At 43.2% G+C, this 27,962-nt stretch overlaps 1 protein-coding gene across 3 annotated transcripts; it reads right to left on the minus strand.

Moving 5' to 3' along the window:
- Positions 1 to 345: 345 nt before the first annotated feature.
- Positions 346 to 27,919, minus strand: LOC109775263 (UDP-glucose:glycoprotein glucosyltransferase). 3 transcript variants are annotated; one of them, XM_020334010.4, is made up of 37 exons: positions 27,514 to 27,919; positions 26,047 to 26,424; positions 25,808 to 25,961; positions 24,490 to 24,661; positions 23,537 to 23,610; positions 23,344 to 23,440; positions 23,124 to 23,236; positions 22,845 to 22,960; positions 21,808 to 21,865; positions 19,612 to 19,764; positions 19,091 to 19,189; positions 18,847 to 18,981; positions 17,842 to 17,910; positions 10,967 to 11,055; positions 10,707 to 10,869; positions 10,360 to 10,494; positions 10,178 to 10,283; positions 9,994 to 10,088; positions 9,791 to 9,903; positions 9,440 to 9,650; positions 8,352 to 8,420; positions 7,645 to 7,790; positions 6,983 to 7,084; positions 5,958 to 6,105; positions 5,093 to 5,149; positions 4,890 to 5,020; positions 4,709 to 4,797; positions 4,327 to 4,640; positions 4,159 to 4,251; positions 3,491 to 3,552; positions 3,021 to 3,123; positions 2,780 to 2,938; positions 2,513 to 2,653; positions 2,350 to 2,393; positions 2,162 to 2,276; positions 1,035 to 1,187; positions 346 to 942 (listed from the first exon to the last, which is right to left on the minus strand). In XM_020334010.4, the coding sequence occupies exons 1-37, from the start codon at positions 27,690 to 27,692 to the stop codon at positions 763 to 765; spliced, it is 4,815 nt and encodes a 1,604-aa protein (XP_020189599.1). In that variant the 5' UTR covers positions 27,693 to 27,919; the 3' UTR covers positions 346 to 762. The 3 variants fall into 3 exon arrangements, with proteins under 3 accessions (XP_020189599.1, XP_020189598.1, XP_020189600.1); XM_020334009.4 differs by having other exon boundaries at positions 4,144 to 4,251; positions 27,514 to 27,916; XM_020334011.4 differs by lacking the exon at positions 4,159 to 4,251 and having other exon boundaries at positions 27,514 to 27,916.
- Positions 27,920 to 27,962: the final 43 nt, after the last annotated feature.

A 27,962-nucleotide genomic window follows, 5' to 3' on the forward strand; every position in this document is an offset into this window, starting at 1 on the left:
AGCTGAGCTGATTGCTGCCTTTGGTTGCCTGCCAGACGCGAGCGGGGGCGGTCTGTGGCAGGGCGAGCAGGAGGGCGTCGACGGCGAGGAGGTCGGGTGGACCGAGGACATGTGGGAAGGCATGGGCTCCATCACGCTCGGCGGCATGGAGTGGCACTAGCTAAGCTTCAACAGCCGCCGCAGAGCTTGCATTCGACTCGAATGTCAGGCAGACCCCAGTTTGCAAGTTATGATGTGTAATGTAAAATTCCATGAAACCAGTCCAGTTTATTCAAATTCTAGACGACATTATCCTGCGTTAAAATGTTCCTGCAATTCATTATGTAAATAAGATGGAACGCAGAGTTGAAAACAGCAGTCACTTTGGAGAATGGCTCGTAAGATCAATCATGTCAAAAATTTCCAAGTACATTCTCTCGACCATCAATCAGATGCCAAAAATAGTTTACGGCGCCTCATGGGAAACATACTCGTAAAGTACATAAATTGTTGACTGTTACAATGCTTTCTTGCTGTAGATTACTAGACCCCCTATCCCTACGGGATTACGGGTGTATCAAAAAGCTTTACTGATGTTGAAGAGTTCTTCAGGGACGCAGTCAGTATGCCCCGGCCTTTGGGGTATGGCCCGTCTACAATTGGTTTGGTACCTGTGCCTGTGCTTGGTTATCCTCTGCACCATGTTTTCTGCTGGGGCATTCAGACCAGTAAGTATATTTTTGTTCTGTTCTGAAAATGATCAAGCTAGGTTTCAGCTGGTGCTCATAGCTCGTCTTTCGCATCCTGGCTTGAGTCGTCATGGTCAGGCTTTGGTGCATCAGACTCAGAGGATGGGGGAATGGCCTCTGCAATCTCCTCCACATTCTCCCCCAAGATGCGCGCGGTGAAGTGCCTAGCTTCAGCATCAAAATCAACCCACTCTGGAACTATTCTCTTAGCACCCTGGAGAGTGCGAGGAAAATATTATGAATAGCCAAACCTTTAGTGCTACACTAAAGCAATAGGGAACAGATCATGGCAAATCACAATTTTACCTGAAGCTTTGGTTCCTTTGTCATTGGATTGTTGCAAAGATCAATGGTCTTTGCTTGTGCCTTTGTAGCATTTCCGCACCAAGATTCACACCATAGCCATTCTTGCGGGAGTGAGAATATGGGCACAGTATGTTGAGCATAATTTGGGAGATCCTGGATAAAAGTGCTACAAGTAAGCATTGCACTCATCTTCACTTGTATGACTATTTTGTAGTCTCGAGCTTGGTTCTACATACAGCATTCTACTGTTGGAAACAGAAACCAGCTCATCCCGATGCAAGTTGAAAATGGTAACCACTAGAAAAATATTGCACCTATATTATTATTATTATTCGAGCTTCCGTGAATAGAAAGAACTGAGATGGCTACGGAACTTGCCTCTTGCAATGCAGCTTTTTAACTTTCAAATTAAATATTTGAATTATCAATAATTGATCTGAATATGAAACCCATTTGAGCGAGAGTAGTACTAGGATGGGCGACCTCTTGGGAAGTCCTCGTAAAGGGTTCCATATATAAGGGTTGTGATAGGCTTGGCGAGCCAACGTAAAAACTAGCCAGTCCTTTGGGTATGAAACCCATTTGGGCGAGAGTAGTACTAGGATGGGTGACCTCCTGGGAAGTCCTCGTGAAAGGGTTTCATATCTAGCCTACCCCAACTTGTTTGGGACAAAAGGCTTAGAAGAAGAAGAAAGAAGGACTGGAGTATCACCAAAGAACTAGCTATGAACAGGGGGGCGTGGAAGCTTACTATCCATGTGCCAGAACCATGAGTTGGTCGCGAAATCTGATGGGTTTCACCTCTAGCCTACCCAACTTGTTTGGGACTAAAGGCTTCGTTGTTGTTGTTGTTGTTGTTGTTGTTGTTGTTGAATTATCAATATAAATTCAATTAAAAAACGATAATTGCACATATACATATTGCGCGAAATCATGTTTGAATCAAATAATGAAGTTATATCTTTCAAGATTGGGCCTTGGGCCTTTCCAAGAAATCCAGTTCATCAGCAACTTGAACTCTGGTCTGTAGACTGTAGCAGTGAAGCCACTAATCATGCAGCACTGGCCTGTGAGGCTGTGACTCACTCCATCAAATGTTACGCGTAAAGGGGAACAAATAGATGTACCTGATCAAGGTTTGAGAGACTATTGGGGTCCTTGCTGAGTGTTTCATAAACAACCCGTAGATTGTCCCCAGCAGCAGTTTGTCGAAACTTGGCCAAATCAACAACATAAAGGGCACTGAAACAACGATCATGTTACAAAATAACAGCAATAATCTATTTAAGCGTACTTGACGCAACAGGTCACCAACCTGATATGGTATGGCCTTCCTCGCAAATGATCTTTCCAGAAACCCTTCAAACACACGGGGAAAAGAACAGGAGTCAGCAGACAACTTGAGAACATCTTCAACCTGCCATGAATATAATCTGATCTACAGCAGTAGTATTGTTTGTGCTAAGTTGGTAACTAACTTGTTTCCAAAATCGGTAGCCATCCATCTCCTTGTTGTTATCACAGAACGGAGTATACGCAAGGGGACGGCCCTTCAGATCCATGTCATACAGTTCTCCCATGTCTGTTCTCACAATTTGATCAGCATCAACAAAAATAACCTATTTACAAAGCATCAGAAAAAGAATATCGTTAGAACTCAATCAGGCTATAACTGCTTCTACCTACTGAAGAACATGGTTACATGAAGCAGGATCATAAGGTAATTGTAATATAGACAAAAGTACCTTCCTCAGCGAAAGTGGAAATATAACATCCAGAAACAAGATTTTATATGCCCATATAATTCGTTGCTTCTCTTTCTGTTTGTGCAACCATGTTGGCCATTTATACGTGATAAGCTCATACTCGAATCCATATTCCAGAGCCATGTGGGGTATGACATCCTGGCAGGATTACTGGTTAGATAACAGCAAAGACACCTTCCATCTGCTCATTAATTAATCGACTCAAAAGCAGCTCATTTACCTTGAATTGTGGAGATAGATAATTCTTTATGAACCAAAATTTCACTGGCCTTTCTGTTTTCTTTAAAACACTCAAGATCATAATTTTTAGGAAACGCTCGTACCTGCAACATGAAAATTTGCAGCTAAATCACATGTTCTCAAGTCAATACCTTTCGGTATGATATTCTTCCAAGAGTAAAATGGTGTATGATGTGTAACTAGGATTTGCTGCAGCAACATTAGAATAGAGTGCAAGAATAGCTGTTTGTGCAGTATACAGAATACTGCAAAAAGCATGTGTTATTCTAATAACGACAGCAAGTAGTTCAAGGAAAAGAAAGGCAACAGTGCTAGCAACTAACACACAACATGGCTCTCAACGTTAATCGCATAAGTGAGAAGTGTCAGCACGATAAACTATAACCAACAATGAACAGCATAGGCATCCACAGAGAATGCAATTCATATTTTCACGAAATGGGCACTTACAGATGACCAGAAGCAACAGAAAAAATGTTAATTGTCTCCCCTTGTCTTGCATCCTTAAGGTCCTGAATAGAAGTGCAAAGCAAAACTGTTGGATTTTCTCTAAGCAACAAATGTGGAGTATGTAACCAGTAACATAAGATACAAACATGCATGAACTAGCCTGTAACTTTTACATGTGGAATCATTATTCTACTCAAATTCCTACATATGCGTATTACAGAAAATATCTTCATCGACATTAGCAAGAGCAAAGGTGTAACTAGGAACAGTTCCATGATACCTTTCATCAAACAGTAGTCAGACTTCCTAACAAAGTTCAGTTCTCCCAAGTGTTTTAGGTTTTGGTATGCGCAGTGTAATTCCCTTTCAGTAAAATCAAATGTGCAACATAATCTATGTTTTCAGAAACTATCTCATTCTTTCAGTCGTGTTTTTCCCCAAGGAATCACTGTACAGTTTATAGGCTGGTCTAGAATCCGTAGCAAAGTACTTCCATACATAATACTAGAGTAGATCTCTACACAATATTCCTGGAAGTTTTGGGTGCACCCCAGCAAGAAAATCATGAAAAGTTGGACAATCAAATTTTCCTAGACCAAAGCTTGTTTCTGTAGCCTGATCAGAATAACATGCAGTGGAATTAAATAACTCACAGAAGAAATACTAACAGTGTTTTTCTCAGCTTTCTTTTTTAATGAGGCATCCCCACTAATGAAACTAGAAGCCCATTTCAAAAGGTTGGTATTCCACCCTTTATTATCCTGCATTAAAAAGCATTTAGGAAAAAAGAATGTCTAGAATTGATATGTTTTACAACTAAATTAATAAAAACAGACCGTCTTTTCCTGGACATGGTTGTCATCATCAGCATTTAGCAAGTCCTCATGCTCCTTGCCCTTTTTCTTTTGCACTTCAATATGTAAAAGTTTGCCCCTCAGGCTATCTATGGCAATGAGTTTCGAAGGTAACTCATACAAATCAGCACTGCGCCCAGGAGCGAGTTGTAGGTACCACACCCCCGGGGAGACTTTCATCTGCCAATATCCCAAGTTGGACATGACAAGTGTGTCTACCAGGTGTGGTCTTTGTTTGGTGCCAAGGATAAACTGCAGACCACGAGGAGGTTCTCGGTCCTTTTCCATGCAATGACCTGAAAAACAAATTATGTTCACTAAATAATCCACCACAATCAAAGAGATGATTATTAAATGATCATACCTGTAAGAAGAAGTGCTTCAAGTTCATATACTGCTTGCAATGTCCTAACATCACCGAGATTCTCCAATAGAATGTTATCCAGATCATGGCTGAAACACAGAAAACGACCACAATAATGTGATTAGACTCTACTGTAGAATATAAATTCTCATATTTTCTTAATACTTGGTGGCTGGCTTACATGGCAACGACAGGCTCAACAAGCCAGGGCTCAGGAACATCGATGTTCATTGTAAGTGTTTTAGATAGTGGCATGTTTGAGAAGAAAGCTTTAGGTCCATGTACAGAAAAATCTGTACTGCTAAAATCATCCTGCATATCAAATGGTCAAGCATCATTGTAGGCAGTGGGGACGTTCTGGCTAGTAAATATGTGTACTCTTACCATCGACGGAAGAACAAATCTGTAGTAGTTCTTTAAAGGAAGATCCGCAAGAGAACTCTGAAAATAATCAGAAAATGTTAGCATGAAATTTGTAGGATTGCAGCTAGCACAAGCTCAAGAATAGAAGCATTTCCATCCATGATCCACCTAGACATACTAATAAGGCTTCAAACAATACAGCACACAATAGTTTCTCTACTCATATACTTAAATTTCAAATAGAGATGGTAAATCATACTTTACGATTAATAGGATAAACAAAAAACATGAGAAAAAAATTGCTCATGGAGATGAACTGATCATGATTTAATGAAGTCAAGACGCACAAAGAACTGAATAATTAACAGGATAAAAACAATTGTTTTACAGGGCTGTAGTCACTACAGATGCATACCAGACTAATTTTTGCTATAGTTGAGGCATGTCATTGCAATAACATGAAATTGTGCATCTTATAAAAATATGATTACGTACAATGATGAACGAATCATGCCAGCAAATCTCTAGCTAGTGAAGTTGGTTAAAATGTTCCAATTGTTGAACTGAATCAATTGATTGCAAGTATGACCACAGCCAGATAGCTCAAGAACAGAGATAGGCCTCTGGACTATTAAGGTGCATCATCTAACCTTGGCAACAACTGAGTCATTTAAATGACTATAATTAGTTAAAAGACTAAATGTGTTCAGTAGCCTCGACAGGTAGAAAAAGATCAGATGCCCTGTTAGACTAGTTGGTTCATTTCTCATACTGATATTTCAGAACTTCAAAACAATAAAATTACCCAGCAGCAGTGGGTACAGATATCAATTAATTTTAGATGCAGAACATATGCTAACTGATAACAACGATAAAATATACATACAATTGGATTAAGGACAATTCTCATGCTCGGCTGAATCTGTTGAGAGAGAATGCGTAGAAGTGGAGAAAGTTTTTGCCCAGCAGGACTTAGAGGATCAATGACAGCATCAATGTGAACACTTGAATTCATACTATTCAGCTTAATTGCACTGCATGATAGAGAACAAAATGAGATCAAACTGTCTGAAGTTATTTATCATAAATCCAAGAATAGTCCAAGTTTTAAGTAGGTTCAAGTGAAAACTCAGTTCTTGCAATTTGCAGTTAGCTAAACAGGGACGCGACATGCATTTGAGCCTAGTGTGTGTGACTACTTTGTGTTTATCTTCATAGCTTTCAAGTTGAAAGCTCCTTGCATATATCTATAAATCATAAATGCGATGGGTGACTTAAGAATTAAGACCCAACATTTTGTGTTTGTCTTCATTGCTTTCAAGTTGAAAATTCCTTGCATATATAGATAAATCATAAATGTGATGGGTGACTTAAGAATTAAGACCCAAGCTCAAAACAGTTGAATAAAGTTTGAACATACTCCTAGCCTTTCAAATCATAGCATCAGCATATATTATTATTAAAACAACGAAGTTGCAAAACCCAGCATGACAGCATAATATCTGGCCATGATATTGACAAATGAATGGGATGGATTAGTTAAAATATGAAACAGGATAGATGAAACTTGTGTTCGCACACATTATTTCTTCTGGCATGCACATTAAACTGCAGGCAGCAAGAAATACTTACACCCAGTAATTTCAAACGAGATAGTTTAAGACTTTAAAGTAGGATTATTACTCCAAGCTAAAATGATCCATGACGAGGTAAATTTCTCACTGACGATTCCAGAGTTAGTCAGAAACTATCTGTAGCCAAGTTATAAGTTCCTTCCTAAAGTGTAGTTTTAGTCAATAGAAGGTCAGTTGTAGTGCAGAACAATGGCCAGAATGTGTAATGTGCCTAGTACCTCATAGCAACATATATTCCAGCAGAATGTTTATACATGTAAAAGAAGAGGTAGTTTACCTGTATTCCGCATTTAAAATTTCAAAATGGGCTCTTTCAGATGGCCTTTCACGTATAGACATTGATGATGAGACCAACATGGTAATATCGCTGTAGAATTTGCTGCAAATAGGATGCAAAAGTTAGGATTTTTAAATAAAAATGGAAGGTTTTAGCATTATATCTTTATTATAAGCCTTTTGGATATAACTATTCCTTCAGGCACATATCAGAGCTGAGGCAATGTGTATCTGGAAGCAGCGCAATGCTGCCGTCTTCGACGACGTGCAGCCCAACATTGCAAGCTTGCACGACACAATCAGGCCGAAGCTCGATTGCGGGCGAAAACAGGGGCGGTGGGTCTAGTGGTGTTGCTCCTAGTGGCGCCTAGCACTAGTGTAGCGTTGTAATTATGGATTCCGCCCTTCCTTGGGCTTGTACATAACTTTTCTTCTATCAATACATTGAGATGCAAAGCTTTTCGGGTTTAGTCGAAAAATATTACTACTTCAGACGCATAACCTGTTAACTTTTAAATATATATCCGTATTTAGCTGTCATCTAAAAAATGTGCTTATCCAGAGCTTGTCATCTAATATATTAAAAGGGATGAACAGATAAAGGTACTACTACTAGTGCAAATATGTACCTCACACTAATCATTCAAGTGTAAATAATCTTACCTTGTCAGGTAATCAGGGTCAACTCCTGCCCATTCAACCTCCTCAATTATTTCATGTATGTATTTTGTTCGCAACTCATACTCCATAGACTCAAGGAGACCTAAATCTTCGTTTAAAAACGAGTCACCATCATCCACAACAAAAATCTGCAAGGTGGAATAACAGTCATAAACTACAGAAGAAGCTTAGAAATCAGGTGGAAATAACCTTGAGGACACAAACATTCTTATCATCTAGTATACTTATAAGTAGTTGATCCCCACTACTTCTATTTATCTCAACATGCACACATGAAAAATGCTACTTATACTATTTTCTCAACATGCATGAGAAATATTGCTTATATATTATATAAAAAATATACTTTCATAATGTATAATTGTGTATGGATTTGTTCCTGTTTTCCTTATTTGATGCATGCTCAGTCGAGCTCACACTTACTTCTACGCATCAAAATACGTTTTCTGTCTCTTTATTTAATATATATATATGGTTAGTCAGGCTCCCCCCTACTAAAAATATAACAAATTTTATTTGAAGCAACATCAAAGAAATTGATGGGTGAAAGAGTCAAGTTGGAGACCGTGCTGATGACTTATATTGAGACAAAGAGTGAGTATTTATGCATTGCCAGACACCAAAAGGACAAAGACCATGGAACTAGTTTGGACATGAACAGAAACAAAATGAGGGAAACATATTCTTACTCGTCCATTGGTGATCACAGCATTGCTACCGAATTCAAGCCCCAGTTGCCCAAATAAAAAGTCTGACAACTGCACAACCAAATAAATATGTGTGAGAAGTTCTGAACAAATTTGTTAGGAAACTGGCAGAAAAGTATTGACTTGAAAACTGAACATAGGAAAAGATTGTGAATCATTTTTGTGGTTCTTACCGAAAAATTGCCTGTTTACAGTAGGTTACCTTGTACTGTTTTGTCTATTATTATTTTTTAGAGCATGCAGGAGCGCTGCATGTGTGTGTGTGTTAAGGTATAAAGAAATGGGAAAAAATAAACAGTGGTTTTCATATGAAAGGCTAAACTCGTCTTGAACAATGAGTGAGACAGTGGGCAACTGGCACAAAGCAAGTAGTGATGACCTAGTATGCTTGCCATGAGTCCTGAGAGGATGCTATGTAAACAGGATCGACAAGATTAATACTCCCTCCGTCCGGAATTACTTGTCGCAGAAATGGATAGAAATGGATGTATCTAGAACTAAAATACATCTAGATACATCCATTTCTACGACAAGTAATTCCAGGCGAAGGGAGTACTAAAATTTAGTCTGGTTTCTGCTCAAATTTGGGCTCGTCTCTTACAGAAATTGAGTTCATACTGGGGCCAACATCAATTTCAACTCAAGCTTAACTTAAATAGATACCTACAACCAACAAGTACATATGCATTGCAGTTTCTAGGGGCTCTTAAGCTAAAAGCCAAGCACAATGTTACTATGTTAGCCAAGCTAATAGTATTAAGTTATGATGGCTAAAACTTCTGGAAATTCTACAGCTGATATGCTCGTTCAAGCCAAACTCTAGCTACCTCCAATTTCCATAATGGTGAGCTTGACATGATCAATCAATCTCATAGACGAATTAAACTGAGATATGAAATGAGCAGAATAAAAATCAAGTCTTGATAGGGTTTGCTTGAACCCAGCTCAGTCCCTTAATGTATGTTAAGTTTCAAAGACACTTTAAGGCTAAAACTACAAGTACACATACTAACAGTACAGAGAGAGAATTTCACAAAGAGGTCAAGAAAGCTCAGTCCTCAGATGCAGACCTTATCAATCCCTTTGAGAATTGTATCAGCAGAAAAACTTGTAAGCCATGCTTTATAATCATCAACAGGCAAGGCAGTCTCAGCAGCTAAGCTATACACCTTGTCCTTAATAGAGCTAAGCGTATCACCAGCCGCAGAAGAAGCAACCATATGTTGACCTTCATAATATTTGCAGAGCCCATATAGGAAGTCCAGTACCTTTTCCTTGCCACTAGAACAAGATGACTCACAAGATCAGAGACAAGCTTGATGTATTCAATGATGAGAGGAAAGAAAAGGTGATAGACTATACCATTCTGAATCTCTACTTGAAAATGGAAAAAAAGAAGGAAAGAAAAAAGAGGAACAAACCTGAAAGAAGAAATGGTTCTATCAATGATATCCTTCATAAGTAAAATAGTGGAAACACTATCACTGCAGGCATAAAGTAGTAGACCAACACGAGCTCTATTAGACCCGTCCATCTGCATCATGTTGAATAAAAAGACATAATCAGAAGAAAACAATATAAATAGCATGTTAGAATAGGCATGATAGGCAATTGCTTCATCTACCAGATAACGTATGGCTTCGTGAAGCAACTTGGTCCCGGTCACCGAAGAAAGATCAACAGCAAGTAGATGAGTTACGGGCTTCGCATCATCTCTGGCTGCAAATAGATTTAACAAATACATTTCAACACCAGCGAACTTTGACAATAGATGACAAGGTACAGGCACAGAATAGTAGGAAGCATACTTCCATGGGAATGTAAGTAGCTGATATCATGAAGTACAGAATCTTCCTGGTGATACGATGCAAATAGCGAGACAAATCTCTTCTTCTCTGTGCTCTTGCCAGTAATCTGAGGGTAAATATTATATGGTTAAGTAAATCGAGAGCCAATGCCGCCACAGTTTTTTAGGAATATTGGTACTTACCGATGGGTTGTACCGCTTGTAACTACTTTCCGACAAAAATTTCTCCAAAACATCTGTATGGGACTGTATATGCCCATAATAGACCTGTTCTTGTATCCTAGGAAGCTCATCGTTCATAGCATTCATGGTCGCGTCCTTTAGAATATAAGAGTAGTAAAAAGGCACCACATTAGCTACTAGCTATTGCTTCAGCATTTTTGTGTAATTTCCGTAGTACCAACGAATTTACTGCTGTTAAAGAAACATTCTAATGTAGAAAAGATGAATTTACCGTCTTAAATTTATATATTATAGGCTTGACGCTTCTCCAATTTTGACAATTTTTAAGTTATATAGCCAATTATTACCTCATTAGGTTCATGAACGAGTCCATTCATCAATAAACAACACTGGAGCTTATACAAGCCCAGTTTGTGAACAAAACGAGAATTTTCGTCAGCCTCTTGCTTGTACAAGTTCTCCTTTTGCAACTTTAGCAGCACATCCTGAGGGTGAGATTTTGCACCTGACCTGCACATTACAAAATACAAGTAACGTAAGTAAAATACACTGATTCTGTTTGGGCATTTAGAACCAACAATATATAAAATTTAGTGAACATGCTTACAATAATGAATCAACAAATGCTTCCTCCACATGATGAACTTCTACGGGCTCTTCACTATAGTCATCGCCACCATTCCTCAATCTATGTATCTGAACAAGAAAACATCACTGCACTTCAGCTATATAAAATTCAGGATATCTACAGACAGAGTATCGTTTGGCGGCCAGATTATTAACCAAAAAGGATACAAAGGTTATGATCATGGTAATTTTAACCATATAACGACAAGTTTCAAGTTGTAACACGCTTCAGTTACCTTGTTGAAGGGAACAACGAAAAACATCCAACATGACCCTAAAGTCCATTATATTCTAATTTCTAAGAAGCTATGCCTGACATAAGTCCATCACCCATCGCAAAAAATTCTGAAGAAACAAATATATAGCTATGCAAAGGAATCATTGACAGGATATATGGAACAAATCTCAACTTTTAGTTTCAGCGATAAAATCAGGAAAGAACTATGTCAGCAAAATAAATCAACGCAATGCAGGAGCCTGGTCTACATTTTTTAGCTTTGCCATTTCAGCCTAATGAGATCGAGAATCTGCAATATTAATGCTGGTTTCAGTACTCGTAGGAAGATATGTAATGATGCAAATTTGGATCCTTGAGGGTACCCTCCAACCCTCCTTAGTTCAACTAAATAAATTAAATTTTCAGAATTCACATATTTTTTAAATTTTAGTTCATTTGATTGAACTAAGTAGGGTCGAAGGGTACCCTAAAGGTTCCAAATTTGCAAGCCTAAAGATATGGAATGAAACCACTACAAACAGTAGCGTGGCGTGCTCAAAACAAGCACTGATCTAGTAATACAACAAAAGATGTATTCCGTTGAGAAGGAGGCAGCAGGTGGCACGGACTGATGGAAGCAGCCAGTGGGGGTGAGAACAAAGCTAGCAATGAAAACCCTAGGAGCTGGAGCTAGCAAGCAAGGACGAAGCTAGTGAGAGGGGGGGGGGGGGGGGGGGTGGGGGAGCTCTGCAGGATGAGAGGACGATGGTGTTAGGGAGACCGGGAGAGCACCAGCTGGGGATGAGCCTAGCAAGACAAAGCCAGCAGAGATTGGCGAGGCTAAAACAAAGAAGACGGCGGAGATCGATCAGATGATAGTGGCCGAAAAAACAAGCGGCGCACATGCAATGATGATGGTGGTGGGAGGAGCATCCATTGCTGGCATCAGGAAACCTTAGGCCGGGAGAAAGCCCTAGTTTCCCTCGTATACCTGTTAAAGGATAAGTACATTGCGCACTTTTTCCCATCAGTTATTCAGCCTGAGCTTTTGGGTGAACTGGCTGGTACCCGCGTTTAGACCTGACATAGCCACACATGAGAGGGGATGTTGAAGTATAAGCGCAGCGCCCACCTTTTACCATCAGCTTGAACTTTTGGGTGAACTGGTTGGTGCATGCTGTTGGATAATGAGCAACTTGCTTTACTGAGGGCCAAAGGCCAGAACATATACATGTGTGATAAAGTGCAGAAAAGCCCCTTATACAATGGGGATGTACAGAACGGAACAATACACATCTAACACCCCCCCTCAAACTCATGGTGGATCAACGACACTGAGTTTGGAGAGAAGAAAGCTATGCTGCGCTCGAGTTTGTGCCTTCGTGAAGAAGTCTAACAACTGTAACTCAGAGGGCACATAGTGAAGAGCGAGAGTCTGATCCTGCACAGCAGCCCGCACAAAGTGAGCATCCACACCGATGTGCTTGGTGAGCTCACGCTTCACCGGGTCACGCGCAATACTGATAGCACCGGTACTGCCTGACAGTAAGGGAGTCGAGGTAGTAGCAGACACACCAAAATCCTCAAGTAACCACCGTAACCAGATCACCTCAGCCGTCAACATAGCCATGGCTCGCAACTCAGCCTCTGTACTCGAGCGAGAAACTGCAGTCTGTTTCTTTGTCTTCCGGGCAATAAGAGAGCCACCAAGAAAGACACAGTAAGCAGACAGCGAGCGTCGATCAAGAGGGATCACTGGCCCAGGTAGCATCAGAATAGGCCTGGAGCTCAAGAGAGCTGGAGCGGGGAAAGAAAAGTCGCTGAGAGATCGTGCCACGAAGATATCGTAGAACGCGGAGGAGGTGACTATAGTGGACAGAGGTGGGAGCTGAAACAAACTGACTCAGGATGTGGACAGGATAGGAGATGTCAGGACGTGTAACAGCAAGATAGACAAGGCTGCCAACAAGGTGACGATAGCGAGTGGGATTAGGAAGAGGGTCACCATCAGAGGCACGAAGCTGAACGTTGAGCTCCATGGGAGTCACAACTGTGCGCTCATCACCAAGAGCAGCGCGAGCAAGAAGATCCTGAATATATTTTTCTTGGGAGATGTAGAATCCATCAGAGGTCGAGGAGATCTCAATCCCAAGAAAATAGCGAAGTGGACCAAGATCAGTCATGAGGAACTGATCGCGAAGGCGAGCCTTAACAAACGCAATGTAGTCAGAGTCGTCACCAGTGATGATCATGTCATCAACATAGAGAAGGAGAAGAGTCCGACCACGAGGAGACGTGTGAACAAACAACGCGGGATCATGATCACTGGGCAAGAACCCAGCGGCAGTCACCACAGAGGCAAAGCGCTCAAACCAGGCGCGAGGGGCCTGTTTAAGGCCATAGAGGGAGCGGCGAAGTCTACAGACCATACCATCAGGAGCATAGTACCCTGGTGGTGGCTGCATATAAACCTCCTCACGCAACTCACCATTGAGAAAAGCGTTCTGAACATCAAGTTGAGAGATGGACCAATGACGAACCGAAGCCACAGCAAGGAGAGTGCGGACAGTGGTCATGTGGGCCACAGGAGCGAATGTCTCATCATAATCGCGGCCCTGCTCCTGTTGAAAACCACGGGCCACAAGACGAGCTTTGTAACGCTCAAGAGAACCATCGGAGCGAGTCTTAATCTTGTAGACCCACTTGCAAGTGATGGGACGAACACCGGAAGGGAGAGAAACCAGATCCCATGTGCCAGAGCGCTCAAGGGCAGCAAGCTCTTCGGCCATCGCAAGCTGCCATTCAGGTTGAGTCATGGCAGTCCGATAGGAAGTGGGCTCAGCAATGACAGAGAGACCGTACCGATCAGGAGAATAGCGATCAGGCGGGGGGCGAGGCCGAGCACGGAGGTTATGAACCGGGGAAGGCGTGAGTGGAGGTGCACCAGAGGGAGAAGGTGCATCAAGGAAGCATCCTCAGTACGAGGGCGGCGAGTATAGTGGAGAGGAAAAGGTGAGAGAGGGCGACGGACTGGAGATGATGGTGGAGAGGTGGAGGAGTATGGGGAAGAGGGTGTCGGTGGTGAAGGAGAGTGAATGAGGGATGCCGAAGGAAGAGGTGAAACAGGTGGCACATAGCAGGGTGTACCGGGAAGGAGAAGAAAAGAAATATCGTCGAGAGAGAAGCTCGAGGAAGAAGGCCGTGGGTAGTAAGAACGAGACTCGTCAAAAGTCACATCACGCGAGATGCGCAAGCGACGCCCAACAGGATCCCAACAGCGATAGCCCTTGTGCTCATCACTGTAGCCAAGGAAAACACACTCAACCGACTGAGCAGTCAGTTTGGTACGTTCTCGCGGGGCAAGAAGAACATAGCACACACATCCAAACATACGGAGAGATGAGTAGTCAGGAGAACGACCAGTGAGACACTCCATAGGAATACCACCCTGCAGTGCAGTCGAGGGCTGAATGTTGATGAGATAGGTGGATGCAGAAACAGCCTCAGCCCAAAAGTGGGATGGAAGGGAAGCGGCAATCATCAACGCACGAGCCGTCTCAAGCAGATGACGATGCTTGCGTTCGGCAACGCCATTCTAAGCATGAGCACCAGGACATGAGAACTGGGCAAGAGTGCCCTGTTCCGCGAGAAAACCATGCAACAGCTGAGAGATATACTCTCCAGCAGAGTCAGCACGAAAAGTACGAATAGGCGTGGAAAACTGGGTATGAACCATGGCAGCAAAATGTTTGTATATAGAGAGAACCTCGCTACGAGATTTCATGGAGTAGAGCCAAGTGTAGCGAGAGAAATCATCAATAAACAACACATAATAACGATGACCACCTTTCGAATCAAAGGGAGCGGGACCCCAGACATCAAAATGAACTAAGTCAAAAGGGCGCTGAGATACCGACTCACTGGTAGGATAAGGTAACTGGGTCTGTTTGCCAAGTCTACAACCATTACAATGTAAAGAAACATCTCCGGATACAGACCCTAAGAGGCCCTGACGCACTAATGATGACAGGCGAGAGCCACAGATGTGACCAAGACGATGATGCCACTGTTGGAAGGACGCAGACGAAGAGGCAGCAAGAGCATGAGAGCTGGCAGAAGTGGTGACAGCGGAAGGAACACAAAGCCAGTCAACCTTCCAAAGGCCCTCTGACTCACGGCGCCGGGGGCCAGCACCAATATCAAGAATGACACGACAACCAGAATCAGTCAGTTGGGCAGCGGAAAAAAGATTCATGGTAAGGCGAGGAACATGTGAAACACTAGGAACAGAAAAGGATGGAGTGGAAAGAATGCCACGACTAGCAACAGGAAGAGGTGTGCCATCGGCGATAAGAACATTAACAGGCGAATCAAGAGGTCGGAGAGAAGACAGCACGGAAGAATCAGAAGACATGAAAAGAGGCTCCAGAATCCAGAACCCATGAAGATGTACCTGACGGTGTAGATGCCTGCGGTGATGGAGAAGTGGATGCAGTCACAGCAGCAGCGGAACCAGTCGACGAGGAGCCGGAGGAAGCAAGTAGACGCTTGAGGCGTATAATATCCTGGTCAGTGAGTGACGGAGTCGAAGAGGACGCTGGAGTCCCGCTGGGAGAGGAGCGCCTCTGGTCTCGCTTCTTCTGGCAACAATCAGACTCTGGGTGACCTGACCGGGAGCAGTAACCACACAAGGTGTCACGGCGCGGCGTACCCTTCTCAGCATAAGGAGGGCGACTCACCCCCCCTGCAGGAGCGGTGGAGCGGTGAGGCGAGCAGATGACACAGGAGCTCAGGCGGCCAAAACTGATGGAACCACAAGTAACCCAGCAGAGCGAAGGCGGGTCTCCTCAGCACGAAGCTCAGCAAGCACCTCCGAGATAGGAACTCGACCACGAGCAAGCAAGTGAGCACGTCGAGGCTCGAACTCAGAGCGAAGACGAGATAGGAACTCATGAACCCGCTGAAAATCCAAATCGGACCGAGTAGTCTGACAGCAACGGCAAGTTCCACAAACGACTGTCCGAAGAGAGTCAAGCTGACGCCAGATGGCAGAGCACTGTGAATAGAACTCATCGACAGAGGAATCACCTTGCTGGAGTGCGTGCTCCTGACGCACCACCGATAGGTAGAGAGCATCACCAGAGGGCCGATAGCGCTGACAGAGATAAGACCACATCGCTGCAACTGTGCCAAGTCCCATGAACTCCGAAGCAAACTGAGGGAGAACACTCGTAGTGAGAACAGCAGCAACACGAGCATCATCATTGCACCACTGAGTGTAAGCAGACAGATCATCGCGGTACACAGGAAGAGCATCTGAATAAGCAGACATCTGTTGATCATAAGCATCAACTGCAGCAGCATCAAGAGCCTTGGCTTCATCACGATCAGCCTGAGAAGCATCAGCAGCAAGGACTGGCGGCACCGGCGGGATAGGAGCCACGGGAGCAACGGGGCATGGCGGACAGGGGACCTCGCCAGAGAGAACACCCCACAGAAGAAGACCGCGCATATGGATACGCATGAAGCCCGCAAACTCAGCATAGTTGGTGCCATCAAAGATCACTGAGCATCGAGGAACAACTACATAGCCCGAAGATGACATACTGAGATATCCCCTTTGGATCACTCCCTTTTTTTTGGAAGTCAACGAATAGAGATAAATCTGGATCGAGCAGAGCACGCTGAGGCAGAGACTCGCTCGATGCAGGCAGGCGACCGGACGAGGAGAACTCAGCGCGTGGCCCGGCTCGAGAGGAGAAGCAGCACCCAGCTCCCGAACGGGATCGGGCAGCGCAGGCGGGCCCGAGGCCGGCCGATGCTCGCGCAAGGGAAGGAGCGGCGCGGCAGCCCGGCTCGAGCGGAGGGAGCAGTGGCCAGCTCCCGAACGGGATCGGGCAGAGGAGTCGGGCCCAAGACCGGTCGATGCTCGCGCAAGGGAGGAGCGGCGCAGCAGCCCGGCTCGAGAGGAGGAGCAGCGCGCAGGCCGAGATGCGCTGGACGGGGAAGACGAGGCCGAATGGAACGGCCGTGGGCGGCGGATCCGGACGGGACGGATGCGGCGGCGGCGGCTTGAGGCAAGGCAAGCTGAGGCAGGCAGGAATCGATCCGGGGCAGCCGGAATCGAGCCGGGGCAACCGGAATTGAGCAGAAGTGGCCAAAGACGAGGTAGGCTAGGAGGGGGGAGCACGGAGTTGCAGCGTGCAGGAGAGCGAGGGTAACCTAGCATCTGATACCATGTTGGATAATGAGCAACTTGCTTTACTGAGGGCCAAAGGCCAGAACATATACATGTGTGATAAAGTGCAGAAAAGCCCCTTATACAATGGGGATGTACAGAACGGAACAATACACATCTAACACATGCAATTCTACATTTCTACAATACCATGTTATAACTTATGAATAGCACTTTCATCCATTATGTGGCTCTAGACCAAAATGTATAAATGACACAAGGCATGTATGCAAGAAACCCCTTATACAATGGTGATCACACAGCTAATATACACGCGTCTAACAGATAGCAGCGCTGCGAATAATAAAAATGCACATAACCCAGCAACGCAAAAGATTATCAACAGACAGGCTAGAATCTTTAAGTTTATAACTGATTCAAATTTGGTGAGCTCACTCACATCGCTTAGGAATTGGAATGCCAATTGTGTCGAGTATGTCTCCTTGATGTACAAGAAAAGCCTCATTATCTGTACAAAAGAAAATACATTAGTTGGGGGCGCGGTATCAATGGATAGGAGAGCAAGTTTTAGAGAACTATGTCACAGGAATAATGACGCTATGCAATTAAGTAGTCATAATCCAGTGTAAGTTTTAGAGAATTATGTCACAGGAATATAACATAGATTAATAAGTTTTACACTGGCCCAATGTTCTTCCTTTCTAGTTACGTGCTAAGTCCAGCATGTGCCATGTGCTGCACATGTGAAAATAGCATGCACGGAAATGGGGTAGATTAGTTAGTTGATTAGATGGTTAAAGGGATAGGTTATTAGTTGGTTACAAAGTTGTGCTTGAGAGTTTTGAGTGAGATCAAGTTCAGTCCTAAGGGATAAATCAAGCATGCCTATAATGGCTATGGTAACTTACAAGATCAAGCAAAAAGAATTATCCATATCCCATCTAAATTTCATCATCCCAGTTTAGTCTATATCATCATTCTATGAGGGTGTGTAGCCATCCTCTGCAAGGTAGTTATCCCAAATATCAAGTTTACACTAGTATCACCCTACCAGTGTAAGAAAGGAACCTATGTGAAGCTGGAAGACCATATTAATGTTGCTTTAATATATAGTACTTCCTCCGTCCGGAATTACTTGTCACTCAAACGGATGTATCGATACATCCGTTTGAGTGACAAGTAATTCCGGACGGAGGGAGTATGATACAAATCCTTGCTGTCAAAAAGCTGGACATCATGATGATAATATGCAATTGAGTGTAATTATGTGCTTCTATTATTTCATGTACCCAAAAAGCACTAGTAATGACAAGGGCTAGAAAAAGAGAGGTAGAAATTGTCCCAGACATAGGTAGCAATGATGTAAAACCAGTTTGCTGTTGTATACATCCAAGCAAAGAGCTCCCAACAAATCACAGTAATGAAATACAGAAAACATGATTACCAAAGTGGAAGTGTCTTCATCGCTCTTGGATCCATCATTTTCTTCAATAACATTTATGAGTCTAGAAGAGTACATTATGATACCAAACCTTACAGGGACACTATCTTGGTGTAGAGACAGGATTGTGTCAATGGTCTGTAAAGTTTCAAGTGAAATGGAAATACCAAGCCAATAAATGAGCACAGCATAAAGAGTGTGTGAAAAACAAATGCATACTAAGAGAAAAGGTAAGAAAGAGACTAGCCTCTGCACCACAGGCTGAAGCTGGATCGAACACATACACAGCATGGAACAAATTTTTACGGATGTAACGCATCTGACCAGGGTACACTGGCATCAATAGCTACAAAGAAAGAAGTAAAAAAGGAGAGATAATCATTAAAGATTGCAAGTAGTTATGTGATACAATTTAACCAGGGTATGGAGAGGAACAGCCAAATAAATGGTGTATTGCATAGTTAGACCCCCAACAGAGATGGTCAATGAACTTTTCCATAGATGATAGAGAAAACTAAAAAAGTAACAGCATTGCAACAAACCAATAGCAACCATGCTAGAAAAAAATGACAATAAGTGAAACCATGGCGATACTGCTGTTTAAGATATCTTATGGACAAGATTTAAAGACATACATGCAATTCCCTTATGCCCCTAAAGCATGAAAATAATATATTTGAGTTCAAGTTCCTCATTTGACTTGCCACGGAAGCAACGGTCAAATGACAATCTCCGTTCAATATGTTGATAAAAGATAAGTGAACAGACCTCATTGAGGTTGCTTCGCCACCTTTTATACAAGGCATCTTCCTCCAAGTTATTAAGGTAGTGAACATGTGAAGACCGGAAGTCAACGCGGAATGAATTAGATTCTGCTGGTGGCGCTGCTGACAGGATCTTGTGGGCAGCACTTTGAGGCAACTGGCAGGCATTTGATAACAATAGCAAAGTAAATAATAGAACATGCAGGAGAGCTGCCTGTTATTTCATAAGTTGAAGGAAATGTACAGAGGAGAGGGCATAAAGACCCTCGCCTCAAACACACACGCCACACCCACACATACTGAAATAAGCTAGTAAAGGATTGTCACACACACACAAATATACATGCCCAGCTCACGGAGTCCCCAGGCACCAGCCGAACAATCACATGTTCAGAATAGAGGGATATGGCACATCTATTTAATCATTAGCTAGATAATATAATTCTGTTGACCCATAACATGGTAATAATCTAAAAAGTTGAATGTATTAGCATTTGGTAAATATTGGTTATGAAAGGACAGCTGCTGAAATAAAAGTGTCATTCGGATATCGCCAAGAAATACTCCATACAACCTAACTGTGGAGCAGAAATGCTCTGATAGCCTTTTATTTAGTCAAAAACTCAAAATCAAAAGCCAGAAGCTACGATAAGAAAATGTATATAAACAGCAATGCTAAAAAGTATTTGTGGTATAAAGGTTCTAGAATGAGCAACAAAGGTGTAAGTATATAACCCACATATTTCATTCTGCATTTCTACTCGGCATCTCATGTGAAGGCTTCACAAGTCACAAGAAAACTATAAGAGCATCTCCAACAGGCTCCCCCATTCCGCCCCTATTTGCCCGGTCCGGACAAAAAATGACATTCAAAGCACAGTCCCCTCCCCCCTTTCTTTAACCCGGCCCCTCTCCCTCACTCCCATTCTCAACTCTCCACCGCCCACCCAAACCCTAGCGGCCAACCACCACCCCGTGTACCGCTGCGATGGGCCGCCGGATAACCAAGGAGTTGCGGGAGCGCTGCCGGATGGCGTGGCTGCTCGGCACCTTCCCGTCCGATCAGCTGCCGCCCCGACGCGACAGCGGATCGGGCTCCCAACATGGTTGGCCCTGTCCGCGCCCCTACGCCGCCGCCCGTCGCCGGGACCCTTCTCGTCCGCACGATCGTTGTCCTTATCCCGCAGGCATCCTCCTCCAGGTGGCGCCCGCGTCCCTGGACGGGGCTGAATCAAGCTCCGGCGAGGAGGAGGACAACATCAACTGGTCGGACATCGAGAGGGAGGTCAGCGAGCAGCTCTCGGAGGCGCTACAGGCCTCACTGCTCAACACGCCGCCCCCATAGGGCCGCGGCTCCTCTCGTGCGTTGTCGTCCCAGCCGCCACGCCCCCCACCTCCTCGGAGTCAGCGCCTACCCTCCCCGCCGCCGCGAGCTAGTCCTCGACGGCTCAAGCAACTCGTCGCGTGGAGCGGTGTCATCCTCGCAACGCTCGATATCCTTAGCGATGTGGCAGGTAGCGCCGCCGTACATCCTCGCCGACCCGCAGCGTGCTATCGAGTGGGCGCTCGACCACTCGAAGATGACCAAGGAATAGGACGCACGTCGCCACCGGCGGCTCAACACCGAGGCGCTGCGGGAGGGGATCCTCATCTCCGAGCGCGAGGCCGGCCGGCGGACGGAGGAGAAAGCCAAGGCGCTCCGCCACGAGCGTGTCGCCGCACCCCAGGACGGATGCTGCAGCGACTGGAGCAACGACGACGGCAGCGTTGGCGGCAACGGTAGAACCCAGATGGTGTTGGAGATCCAAGTTCAGTTCATTAGGTAGATTAGAGTGGCTTAGCTAAGTTTTATGTAAATTTGAACTAAGTTTGATGTAAGATATCCGAACTATGTCTGAATCTAGTTTGAAATCGTTTAAATGTCCGGATACCGGGTAAAAAAAATTGGTTTAGCGTTGGGTAACTGCACTCCTAGCAGTTGACGTGTCCGTAGACAATTAGGGGTTGTCTGCTGGGGGATAACGTTGGAGATGCCCTAATCAAGTTGCCCAAACTAGATTTCCTTTTTTCAACAACGAGATTCAACTAGCTTCTCTAATAATATACAGATAGGTGCTGATGCGCTCTCCATTACTAATACTAACAAACAAAAAGAACTAGCCAGGTAACACATTTAATAGTATATTTAAATAAAATTCACCTTTAATCGGATGAACTGATCAGCTAAAGACAATTCCTCACGGACCATGTCCATTAACCTGCCAGATAAATCATAGTTAAATATCTATTTTGCTAGTTATTATATATAATATATTTATGTCAAACTGTAAAATCAATGAGCATTCTAACACAAACAAACTTTTGAAGCTAGTGATGTAATGTCAATTAGAGCCCAAAACCAGAGCAAAGAAAGAAAGAGAAAGGACCAGAGTTAGGAAATACAAAGAGCTGATGGAGAAGGAAGTAGACCAGTAGAGAAATGAAATGAATCCCAAATTGATCTGCTTCAATAATAATAACTATTATACGGTTATGCCAACCCCACTGCAAAACCTAGCAAATCCCTATATGCTACATAAGTGAACCGGAATTGCAACTAGCAAATCACATTGTCTTCATATACTCCCAAAATCATAGGAATAAAAGCCATATTTGTTATGATCTTCTTGACTAAAATTCTCTAATCAGTTGGTTCAATTCTCTAATCAGTTGGTTGCGCACTTGCTCTTTCTTTCTTGTTTGGTTATAGCTGAGTGTTGTTGCAGTTGGCGATATTTGTTATAATCTTCTTGACTAAAATTCTCTAATCAGTTGGTTTAATTCTCTAATCAGTTGGTTGCGCGCGTGCTCTTTCTTTCTTGTTTGGTTATAGCTGAGTGTTTTTGCAGTTGGCGAGGGGCTTATCAAACACAGGATAAATGGTGTATGCCACGCTTTGGGAGAAAACACGACATTTTTCTCTTTGAGTAGCTTGAAGAGCCAAGACACTATTATTTGTACAATCTTCTTTCATTATGATTTCGAAACTGTCACTTGTGATAATGCATGCTCTGTTGCCAGGTTTCTAATGACAAGTAGAAGCAAAAAATTAGTTGCCAGTTGTTGTCAGGATACACTGATTAAAATCCACGTTGGGCATAACACAAAGGCAAATTAAGTTGACGTTAGCTCATCAAGGTGAGGAAACAAATTAAATAATCAGAAACACCATTATCCAGGAAGTATGGTAGAACATACAGGTAGAGATCAAGATCCTCGATATTAATCAAAGCACCGTTCAAAGCCATCAATGACTTGCCAGGTGGCACCATTCGCTGGTTTGCTATGATTTCATCTTTGATTGAATCGTCAACCTGTACAATATTAAAAAGTTGTTAATAATCTAAACCTGGAACAGTGGAAGTAGTTCATATGAACTTCCTTACAAACAACACCTTTACAAACTCACTTTCTTTCAATGCCATTACTTGTGTGCATAGCTGAAGGTTAAAAGGGAGCTCGAGATATGGCACTTACCTTCATTCGTGATAGTGAAGAAACTACACTTGGGAAATTTTGATTGATTTCCTGCATTGACTGTAAAGGATCTGATGCATGAAGGATCCTCTGTGCTGTTTGATGACCCAAATCTGTAGTGTGGAGAAGAACATATATAAAAGAGGTGCTTCTATGTCATCACATGATGCACAGTTATAACTTGTAGGACAGATAGAATCAAGACAATGGCCAACAATACCTTTGAGTTCCCAAACTTCAAGTGTGTCTGATACTGTTGATGACAATAGATAATCCCTGAAGGACATTATCTCAGCATTTAGCTCTGGCTTGCGTTCCTAGAGAACAACAGACGAGGATAAAAAAAGATGAATACTTTCTCCGTATGCAATAAATAGTCACCATAGTTATTGTTATGACTAAACTAAACGAACCAAAATCTTGGAAAATATGAACCCTCTGACTTCTTGACTGAGGTCCTCAGTTTTAGGATCTTCCAGTGCAACACCTGGAAAAACATAGTAAGGATCATTAAGGTATGAAATTTGTGAGTGTGTGTGTGTGTGTGTATTACGGAAGAACATAATAAAGATCATTAAGATTTGAAATATGTATACATATATATGAAATGTTTTTTCTACAGCCAGGTGTGCCTACTCTCACGTGCCAACTCTAACAATGTAGAGAGTATATAGCGCACTGTAGAGTGCGCGCCCACGATACGACTCTAACAATGTAGAGACTAGAGAGTATATAGCACACTGTGGAGTGCGGGCCACAATACAAAGTATGTAAGGCCACCTAGGTAGTATATAGTTAAGTGGTATGCATTCTTTTGGACATACTCCTTTTTATGTTCGAACATATACGGAAAATGCACTTACAAATGAGTGTGGTTAGGTGATCTTACATACAACCGCTACAGACTCTCTAAGTTGTGACATTCAGCATGTCAATATAACTACACCTGGTTGTAGGAAAAAGGTTTCAATGGAGTGTAGTTACTCCCTAAGGTTTGGCATGTGGGAGTACCTACACCCGGTTGTAGGACAAAGGTTTTAACCAGGTGTAGTTACTCCTACATGCTGAATCTCACACCTTACAAGAAGAGAGAACATATATAGCTGCCAGCTACGATGCCCAGCTCAGCCACCCACCCGTACGCACACAGCATCAAGCAGCCAAAAGACAAAAGGGTTGAACTCGTCTTCCCAACTGATTTATTTCAGACAAAGAGGTGTGCGTAAGTTATTTTTACTTGGTCATTTTCAAGGGGATACAGCAGATTTACTAGAGAATCACATAATGAAATTCTTGCTTGTTAAGAGCTGAGTGGAGATGAGTGCATGTTCGGTGCAAATAAAACACCTAGCACAAGCAGAGTTACCCTTCTTTATAGCAGTGTCATCCATGGCTTTGTATTCCATGTTTTTTAGGGCGAGTTCCACCCCATAACCACTCAAAGTGACTGCATCTGCAGCACCAATGGAACCACAAAAGCTAGATGTAGCCTGACATCCAGATGGCAGAACAGGGCGCAGTGCATATCTGACTTTTCCCTGAATACAACATATACTATATTAGACATTTGCAGCTTACAGCCAATGCAGCAAAATTAGAGAAGCAAAAGAAGACATAAAATGTAATATGATGGCAAAGAAAACTAGATTAATAAAAACAGAATCAATTTCACCATTAGAATAAGACACATTTGACTATATACAGACATGTTCAAAGTTAAAACCATTACATATGTGGTTGCTGTCCATGAAGAGGTTAATACATATACAAATTATACAGGATCCAAATAGTAGGGTAACCAAGTACTATCACGCAGAGGTTTGACATGATTCATTAAAACAATATATGTTCAGTTGCTCACAAATATTACAATTGATATGACTACATTCATCTAAGTTCTATTACCATGTGGAAGATGAACTTCCAGTTATTAGGACTATCAACTAGAAACAGCAAGAAGCAATAGGCTATCAGTGATTACGAGGCTGTTTGGTTTGTTCACCCCCAAGTTGCCATGACAAACTATTGGCAAGCCATGTATTTTGGTAATTAGATGTACTTGGCAAAGTTGCATAGGCTACTGGTTTGGAAAGCAATAGATTACAAACATTTCCATGCATCAACATGCATGTTACAACATAGAATCATGAACGAGCCGAAGATACTCTGGGACTTAAAACAACCACAGTTATTCTCTACTCTCTATTATCTATGTTAGTGATGTGTGAATAGCAAGGAAATCAACGAGGTACATGCAACTAAAAGAATGGCAGCTACATCTGAAGCTACAGAGCAAATTAAAGAGAAGGTGGAAAGGAATTTAAGGTCCGACATGGAAGCAAAAAAAGGCTGGTGGAAGATAATTCTCTGTTCCTTGATTCAACTGAAGCTGCACAATTAAATATTCGGCTTGAATGATGACTTAAGAGCAAAACCTAGCAAAAAGTGGCTGGTAATACCAAAATCTAGCATAGCGCACTTGGGCTCCAATCCAAAAAGTCCATATGTTGACATGGTAGCTAAGCACTCATTAAAAGTATAGCTCTAACACCATATATATTGATGGGTATTTGATATACAATGCCCCTGTATAAGACCTTGTATCTTACTTTCCATGGTTCATTGTTTTCTCAAGACCTCGGATGCCTTGAAATATACTAGAAAACAAGTCAAGAGTATGTCACCTGCTTTGATGCTTCTGCCAGATGAACATGCAACTCTTTGAAGCATTTTGTCCCAACAGCGCCATAAAATATAGCAACTGGAGCAGTAATATTTGAGCGAGGATATACATGGTCAAAGTCAAATAGTTCAGGTTGTCCAGTGGAGTCCGTAGCTCTGTTCAACATAAGTTCTGAGTTTCAACCCTGTAGCCAGAAGCCCTAAACAAAGTGACTAAGAAATAAAAGATGAAGATGCTTACCCTTTGCCTGATCCCTCGAGCCATTTATGTAGATCATCTGAGTTGAAAAACAGAGTGTTTCCTGTATCTACCCAGCAGCAAGTTCCTTCCACAGCACCGCTGCCAGAAATTTGCTCTAGTGCATCATCTTTGACAGGAACTGAAGATAAAGATTCCTCTGCAAGCTGCTTATAAAGCACTAATCTTGGCGATGCTGATCTAAGTGTAAGAGAAAACTCAAAAATTGAAGCCAGTGGCTCGCTGAGAAATGAGCGAACATCCTCAACAATCTTCTGGGCACAACATTTAGCTGTCAGACATTCAGATCCTTTGTCCAGTTCCTTCCAATGGCCAATAAACTCCCAAAAATAATCCCTCCGTTCTTTTGAAAGCAGTTCACTAATCAAAGTAGTAAACGGACAGGATTAGGTATTTCCAGAAAAAATAACAAGTAACATTGGCCAACAACAACAGTGGTGCAAATATTCATTAGCATGTACTACATTTATCTCTGTTTCCTCATGGAAAGATATTTCTCGATTAGATCTAAAATGTACCAGTACAGCATCTGGCTACATATAATAAATTTGGCTACAATAGCACACAAAGATAGTCTTGAGTCAAGAACAATAAAATAAATTTACTACCAGCCTTCAAGTGTCGCAGCGAAAGCAAATGTGTCAGCCTTCAAGTGAACAGAAGAGACATGATTCTCTTATCTGTCACATTAGAGTCTAATAGTTTATGAAACATAAAACCTCATTCATCTCTCACTGCAATAATTTTGTAATTTGGTAGGATCCGGTTTATTATAAACACCATAATTCATCTGGTGAATGTGTGTTACTGAACCACGAGTGCATATTACTGACTGGTGAGTGGTATTCTAGTGGTATTCTGGTGAGTGGGACCGGGACGCCATCTCCGCCTTCATCGCCGACCTCCGCTCGATGGCCGTCCGCCTGTCGCCGCCACCACCGCCGCCGCCGCCTGAGCCTGATTAGTCGTCTGTTTGCTCTCCGGCCTTGGCCCCGGCTGAGCCTGTCTCTTATTTCGTGTGTGTTTTGGGCTTGTTGAGCTGTGCCCTCAGCAGTACCTCTGGATTTATGGTTGTGAGACTTGGGTGTGTGTGTTCTGAACTAGTCCTTGTATGTGCTCTTGGCCATTTGCTTTATTTATAAAGCGGAGCGAAAGCCTTTTTCGGTAATTCTAGTGTGTTGCATAGTGTGCATGACTGTTCAACAACATACTATACTAATCAGTTTCTAGCAATTAGAAGGAAACGACTGAATTCTTAGCACAATTAGCTAAACATATTGACTAGGCATCGGCAGAATGGCTCGCTACCAGTTTCCAGGATCGACAGGTCCCAGTGGAACCAGTAAACCACAGAGTGAACTTACTGAGGACTACTAAATCGGTGCAAAACGAAAAATCTCCATCAAACAAGGACAAGTATACCAACATATCGTGCCGGAAACCACTCACCTGGCTTCGAGCAGCAGCGGTGTGCCGGCCCACTTGGCCCGGAGCGCCACCTGCACGTTCTTCTGTCGCCTGATCTCGGCAACCGAGACGCCCCCACCGAGGCATCCCACGAGCACCACCGCTACCAGAGCGAACGCCGCCCGCGAAACCCCAGATCGGGACCCTCCTGCCGTCGCCATGGGGGAGGCGCGCTTCGACCCGAGGCCCTCCCGCCGCTTCGATCGGAGTTGCTACACGACAGGGGATTCGGACTGTGAACCGCACATCAGGAAAGGATTTGTGAGGGTTTTGGGTTCGTCGCCGACGAGATGCAGAGCGCGAGGGGCGAGGAGACTTCGCCGGAGACCTGGGGGATGGAGAGTGGTGGTGTGGGGTTAGTAAGCTTTAAAATAAGGACTGACCACCGCCGTTGGATCGAGGATGAACAGAAGATCTTTAGTTTGAGACGG

Source organism: Aegilops tauschii, chromosome 1 (assembly GCF_002575655.3).
Source record: "Aegilops tauschii subsp. strangulata cultivar AL8/78 chromosome 1, Aet v6.0, whole genome shotgun sequence".
Taxonomy (NCBI): domain Eukaryota; kingdom Viridiplantae; phylum Streptophyta; class Magnoliopsida; order Poales; family Poaceae; genus Aegilops; species Aegilops tauschii.

Excerpts from the sequence above, each read along its gene's own strand:
- LOC109775263 (XM_020334009.4), bottom strand. The coding sequence starts at position 27,692 with ATGGCGACGGCAGGAGGGTCCCGATCTGGGGTTTCGCGGGCGGCGTTC. Across the intron at positions 18,982-19,090 it reads CTTCAGCCTGTGGTGCAGAG|ACCATTGACACAATCCTGTC; the intron begins GCTAGTCTCTTT and ends GAAACTTTACAG. Across the intron at positions 2,394-2,512 it reads GCTACCGATTTTGGAAACAA|GGTTTCTGGAAAGATCATTT; the intron begins GTTAGTTACCAA and ends GTGTGTTTGAAG.